Source organism: Diaphorina citri, unplaced genomic scaffold, assembly GCF_000475195.1.
Source record: "Diaphorina citri unplaced genomic scaffold, Diaci psyllid genome assembly version 1.1 scaffold711, whole genome shotgun sequence".
Taxonomy (NCBI): domain Eukaryota; kingdom Metazoa; phylum Arthropoda; class Insecta; order Hemiptera; family Psyllidae; genus Diaphorina; species Diaphorina citri.
The window spans coordinates 37,647-44,464 of NW_007378144.1; the positions used below are offsets into that span (position 1 = coordinate 37,647).

At 40.5% G+C, this 6,818-nt stretch overlaps 1 protein-coding gene across 1 annotated transcript in view; it reads right to left on the reverse strand.

The window, feature by feature from the left end:
- Nucleotides 1–1,823: 1,823 nt before the first annotated feature.
- LOC103511400 (electroneutral sodium bicarbonate exchanger 1) overlaps nt 1,824–6,818 on the reverse strand; it is a 26,888-nt gene continuing 21,893 nt past the window's right edge. The window contains exons 11-19 of the mRNA XM_026825168.1: nt 6,367–6,523; nt 5,925–6,020; nt 5,362–5,511; nt 4,463–4,524; nt 3,554–3,772; nt 2,944–3,085; nt 2,682–2,753; nt 2,378–2,449; nt 1,824–2,035 (exon numbers count right to left, since the gene is read on the reverse strand). Coding sequence (XP_026680969.1) covers nt 1,880–2,035; nt 2,378–2,449; nt 2,682–2,753; nt 2,944–3,085; nt 3,554–3,772; nt 4,463–4,524; nt 5,362–5,511; nt 5,925–6,020; nt 6,367–6,523 — 1,126 coding nt within the window. The 3' untranslated portion in view covers nt 1,824–1,879. The remainder of the gene's footprint in view (nt 2,036–2,377; nt 2,450–2,681; nt 2,754–2,943; nt 3,086–3,553; nt 3,773–4,462; nt 4,525–5,361; nt 5,512–5,924; nt 6,021–6,366; nt 6,524–6,818) is intronic.

Below are 6,818 nucleotides of genomic sequence, written 5' to 3' on the forward strand. Positions count from 1 at the left end.
GTGTTTGTGAGTGTCCCTACTTGTAGGAACAAGGCAGACTTGCAGGAGTTTCCTCCCCCCCCCCCGGGCTTTTTTTATATTTTTTATTGTTAAGTATCAAAGGTCCCTCTCCACTCATCCAAGTATCCACTCATACCTAGGTACCTAAACGAAATAGGATCTTCTTCTAAAATGGGTCATAGGTATGTCCTGAAAATGTTGTGAGAAACTCTGACAGCACTACATGTCATCAGTGCTATGTACCATACTACATTGGTGGTCCTTATTTTATGACAATTTTACTGAGGTACTTATTATACTATTTTAATTATTTTTACTTTTTATATCTCTAAACTGGGGCATGTCCCATCAATTTGTAAAAATAAATAAATTTTGTTTAGGGGGGAGGGGGCTTCTATCTCCCACGCAGCAATCTTGGGTATGTACCAAGAACCCATGAGCCAAACATTTAGGGCAGGAGCCCTGCTTACCTCTTATTTAGGGGGTCTCTGGAGCCCACTGAACCACTGTATACAGGGTGTCCCTATAGTAGATTGAGTCTCTACTGCTTGTACCTAAACAGACTGAAAGCTGTTTAGGGTCATTTTATAACATTTTTCAAGCTTCTGTGCTTGCATAGAAACCCAAATTTTATTTCAAAAAATTAAAGAGTAGAGCTAAGGGTAAGCAGTTAAACCATTTTGGATGTCAAAGGGCAAAAGAATAAAGAACCCCTTCCTCCAAGACTACAAGAAAAGAAGATAATATGCGGATTTGCGGAATAGGAAAACCCTGAACTTCAAAAAGATTGATTGTTGCATGTAAATTTAAACAAACCTCAGTACCTCAGTTTAAATTGACAGTTAGAAAGAAGAGATACCATTGCATTGTTCAGCTACCAGCTACACATTTTTGGTTCACTCCATTTTCAGGTATTTTCTAAAATCTCACAAATTGGAAATATTTAGGTCTGTCATTCATTTATTTCTTTTGAATAAGTACCTAATTATTTTATTGGTTGCTCCAAAATTCAACAGAAAACAAAAAGGAAAGTTGGTAAAAAGTCACGGACACGGACACATTTTGGTTCCAGGCTTCCAGCGGTTAGCGATTTCTCGAGATTTCAACGGTTGTTTCGAATGTTACATTCTTTTTCAGTTATGGCAATAAAAACAACACTTTTGTTAGCGGATTTAAATAAACTTCAATAAAAATTACCATTTTTAGCCTTTTCGTAAGAAAAAATTAGAAAACTGAAACTTTTGAAATTAAAATCAGCACTTTCCACAAAAAATTTGCACATTTTAGGGTGTGTTTATGAACAGGGCTGAGATGAGCTCGGACGACGTGAGATAGCTGTCCCGGCGGCAATTTTTAAAATTCATTTTATATTTATTTTTGTTTGCTTTGTAATTTGCTTGTTTTTAATAGCTAATATAAATGAAAAGTATAATATAAACGTGCAAACTAAAGATAAAAAGTAAAAAAATGAATTCAGATTGTACAAGTTGCCGAAAAAATCAAAAATTCGAATTTCCCGCCAACTTTACACGCAAAAAGGCCGACGATGGCCTATCTCAGCCCTGTACATAAACACAGCCTCATGCTCAGACAGTCTGACAGACTCAGTCGGAACGTGTGTGGTGGGAAACGCTTCAGACCTAGGCCCCTCAGACGATCTGAAATACCTAGACCGGAAGCTTTTTCCGCTACACAAGTTCCGACTGTTCGACACACAAGACTAAGTTCGAGTTTTACCACCGTGGACTGCCTTGGGATTGAGTTCAATCCGAGGTTTACCTGGGTATTAAGTATAGGGAAATTCTCGTTCCTTCTCGATTCCGAGTTTGGAAACCCCAACATAAAGAGTCTCTTTACCCCCATCAGTAAGCTACTAGTATTATGTCAAAGTGTTCCTCACCTCAAGACTTATCTCCTCATCAGATCGCTTTATTGTCTCTGGCATAACATCGTCCAGTATTTTTAGCTCCCTCTGAGTGAATAAGCAGTCCAGTAGCTTTCTGATTCCTATCATGACAACCAGCTGAAAATGAACAATATTTTATTAATAACTAGCCGAAATCCTCAAGGCATGGCCGTTCATGTCACTCATCCATTTAGTGGTCTTGCTCGGCGTAGCTTAACAAAAACGAACCGAAATAGCCTACCCCTTAGTCACTCTAAAAATTGGCCCATCTAAGTGTACAAATTCTTAAAGCAATTAATATAAAATTGGATATTTCGAAATGAATTGCTAGAACTCATGTCTCTCTGCGCCCTCTCGCCCATTCGAGAAGTTCACACGATGTACTTCTCGCCTATCAAAGCGAGAATTTCGATGTACTCTCGTCTATTGAGGAAAAAATTTCAATGTACTCAGATGTTGTCCAAGTTAAACACAGGTTTCGTCGCCATCCAAATTAGAATCCACATAGTTTACGTAGCTCTGTTTGTTTTTGTTTTTCTCAACCTGGAACAGTCAAAAAAGAAAAAATATGAGATAGATAGGTACAAATGGTACAATGTAGCTACATGCGTGTTATTTCTGACCTTTTGCTTGTTGTACTTCCGTGTGCAATAGAAATCTTAGGTAGTGCTGATGCAAAAAAATCGATACTCTCGCCTATCAAAGCGAGAATTTCGATGTACTCTCGTGTATTGAGAAAAAATTTCAATATACTCAGATGTTGTCCAAGTTAAACACAGGTTTCGTCGCCATCCAAATTAGAATCCACGTAGTTCACGTAGCTCTGTTTGTTTTTGTTTTTCTCAACCTGGAACAGTCAAAAAAGAAGAAAAAATATGAGATAGATAGGTACAAATGGTACAATGTAGCTCTAGCTACATGCGTGTTATTTCTGACCTTTTGCTTGTTGTACTTCCGTGTGCAATAGAAATCTTAGGTAGTGCTGATGCAAAAAAATCGATGTTTTTCCCAAGTTTATTTTATTATTTCTCACTCACCTTTATCATAATTCCCTCGTCATCATCATCTTCCTCCATATCCTCCTCTCCTTCTTCCTCTGCCGTGATGGACAATCTCCTTCTCTCTTCCTCGGACATGGCATCTCTTTTGTGACTCCGATTCTTGTGCTTCTTTCCTCCGCTATAAAAAGAAAGAAGAGAGAAAAAACCCAGTAATTTAGAAATTTAATTGCATGGGTATGTTTAAATTTGTATTTAATGTCAAAGAAAATGACAAAAATATGTTGAAAAAATAATTGAGAAATAAGAAATTAATACAAAAAAATATCGAAAAAATTTGCGTAAGGTTATTTTAGAGAAGACGATTTACCTATTTGGCCAAAAATATTTTAATGGAGAAATCTTTTATTGTAAGGTACCTGTGTACTCAGGGCCGTACTTTTAGTTTTTGGATTTGACCAATATTTTTTTCAGACCCTAAAAGGCATGTTAAGGTAACAGCCTGGTAAGTTCCATTTGATGGCTTAACAGGCTGTTAATAAGATTGGTGAAACCCACCCTTAGTAGTAATACCGTTGCGTTAAACCCGTTGGAAAAATAACTCGGTTGGCTCAATATACGAAACAAGCTCTCTCTTAATACTGCAAGCTGGCTTACCTGTCGCAGAAACATATAGTCCGGCTGATATTTAACAGGAATAAATAGAATGAGGATCCGGTCGAAAAACTGAAGTCCCTTCAACGAGGCGACTCCCATGTATAGAAACACGCCGAACAGAACCGGCATGGGGATGTATCGCAGCCAGGGTGTTATCAGAACGGACAGTCCAATCATGAGGAAGATGAGAATGTGAGTGACGCGCTGCTCCCTGGTGGAAGAAACGGGAAGTTTGTAAGTAAGAAAAATAAATCAAGTTCAATAAGGGCTTGCCGGCCTAGTTAGCATGAAGTGCACTACCTTGAAGTAATGCCATGTTTTGCCTAGGCAGTGTATAGGTAGCATCCCATCAAAAAGAAAGCTAGTTAGCACTTGAGCGCTAGGTCGAAGGTTCGATTCCTGCCGGGGCGGACTTTATCCTTAACCTTGACAGATCAGATTCGTTCTTGGAACGGCTGGCCTTCTTCTCGAAGGAGGACACTCTCTTCGATTTCCAGACTATAAGACCTCAGTAGATACAGTTCCTCCTGTTAAACCTCCTAAAAAGAGCTACTTCCGTCTCGGAGGTTGCTTGTGTTGTTTTTATTTTTTGAAGAGGTTTGACAGAGGGAACTGTAACTGCTATGGTCTTATCGTCCCGAAATCGCAGAGAGAAGGAAGACAGGATAGGAGAAAGCCAGCCGTTCCGAGAAAGAACATTATCCGTTCAGGATTAAAATCCGCCCCGAGCGGGAATTGAACCCGCGGCCTGTGTTATTTTAGGTGAGGAAACTTTCGGAAAAGGAACCAATGCCGATGGCACGCCATCTTGGGCGCTATTTCAGTTTCCAAAAGGGAACCCGTCGCGCCGTTTCCTGAGAGGAAAATACATAAATATACACCTATTTCATTTTATTCTTACCTAACACCGAGGAATGTTGGTTTCTCGCCGGGCGCAGCACAGTCGGATTCCGTGATAACAGTAATAAAAGGAAAAAAAAAGGAAATGATAATAAAACAATAGTACCTAGGTGGCTAAGAAGGTAAGAAGAAAAAAAAATAAATAAAATAATAATAAAAAAAAAATGAGTAGTAAGAGCTGGGTATGAGTAGGCATATCAGACATGGGAGCAGCACAGGTAGAGATATAGGTGATCTCATACCCATCACTTTCCATACACACAGACATACAGACGCAATCAACACTGCTCGCATAGGACTGAAAAGTCCATTTACTCCAGCAGTCGGCTACTACTATTACTGTGGTTCAATTCTCAAATTATATGGAGGATAAAATTCCATACCTCGGCTGGGATTGAACCCACGCCCTCCTGTTTACCAGGCGAGCGTCTTGACCACTACACTAAAATTCCATACCTCGGCTGGGATTGAACCCACGCCCTCCTGTTTACCAGGCGAGCGCCTTGACCACTACACCACCAGCAGTTGTTGATACACAATTCCAACGGAAAAAATGTTACAACAGCGAAAGATTCGTAGAAGCTTGAACCATCCTTTAGGGCTGTTTACCCCTACACAGCACCTAAGCCTCAGGTGGGCTTTTTGTGTCTGAATCATATAACAGCGAAAACATCTAGTTTATTTACCCTCAACCTACTTCGGTAGTGTAGTGGTCGAAACTCGCTTGGTAATAAGGAAGGTGTGGGCTCAATCCTGACCGAGGTAAGGATTTCATAATCAAAATTATTTGAGAATTTGACGTGAATAATAATAAAAAGCCAGCCTAGTTAGCTTAGTTGGTAGTGCGTCTGCCTTGTAAGCGCTAGGCCGCGGGTTCGATTCCCGCCCGGGGCGGATTACAATGACGGCGGTGATCTGTTGATCCATGAATATGAGTATGGTCCCCAGTATAGCGGGTAGTATGGCAAGAAGCCAGGTATAGGCTGGATTCTTCCATGGACTGATGACCCAGGTCCGATCCGGGGAGGTAGGCTTGAAATCACTTGGCACCTGAAAATATTTGGTACATGTAGGTTTAGTTGGAAATTATAAATTATTGTTAATTAGATTCACATTAGACACCCTTATTTTATTTTCAAATCGCGAATTAAATCGTAAATGGGGAATAGCCTTTTCACATTTATCGTACTCTCATTATTATAGATACATATTAATTTTAACCCTTGGTTCTGCCAGCCTAGTTAGCCTGCCTTATAAGCGCTCGGTTGTGGGTTCGATTTCCGCTCGGGGCGAACTTTATACTAAACAGATTAGGTTCGCTCTCGGAACGGCTGGCTTTCTCCTATCCTGTCCTCCGTATCTCTTCGATTTTGGGACGATAAAATCTCAGTAGTTACAGTTCCTTCTATCAAACCTCTTCAAAAAGAAGAAAGGGGAAAAATGTTTTGATTTCATTCACTTACTTCGAGTTTTGGTGTTTTGATTCCGCTCAGAAAATCCAAATACGTCATGGAGGAGATAGCGATAATAACAGCAAAGTCACTGATGAACTGTCTGATCTGGAAACAGAAAAGGAATACAATAATTATTTTCAAGTCCTTAAACGAACAGCTTATTCGTAATTCAACCTAAACAATCAAGACTGTTTTTTTCCAGTTGTTTTGATTTCTGATTTGAATTTCCTGGGGGCCCAGCCCCCCCCCCCCAGATTTTTTACAAAGGGGCAAGGTATTGTGCCGTGCCCTGGGGGACGTTGTGCCAGTAACTGCACAGGTAGGATTTTGTTGTTTAATATCTACTTAAAATAGGAGCAACAACCTCCCCATCGACACATCCTCTTCAGTTTGTGCCCCCAAAACCAGAAAGCTGTATCCGCCCATGTGTAGAGTTCCCCATCATACTAACCTTGGAAGGAAAGAAGAGGGCGTTCTTGAAATCCTTGAGTTCCACTGACAGGATGAACGTGCCCAGGAATAACAGGACAGACATGAGAAATACGTCAGGTACAGGAGGTGACATGGTACAGCCTACACCCACCAGAGTCCCGTTCCTCCTCTGCAAAACAAATCGGAAGGATTAAGGACATGGGATTTGAAGATTGCCGTACGATGGAAAGCCCGGATTACTTGATGACTGTAAGAAAAGAGTAGAATATAATGTACCTTGTTTATGCTGCTAGCGTAAGACTGAAAAGTCCCTTTACCCCCGCAGTCTAAACAGGGTCACCCACAACTAGGAAATACCGAAAACGGGTTCATGTTAGGGTCAATCAGTGTCAGCGTCAAAAAATATTGTCTATACTGCTCGAATAAGGCCAGACACTCATGCTCAGACAGTCTGACAGACTCAGTCAGAAC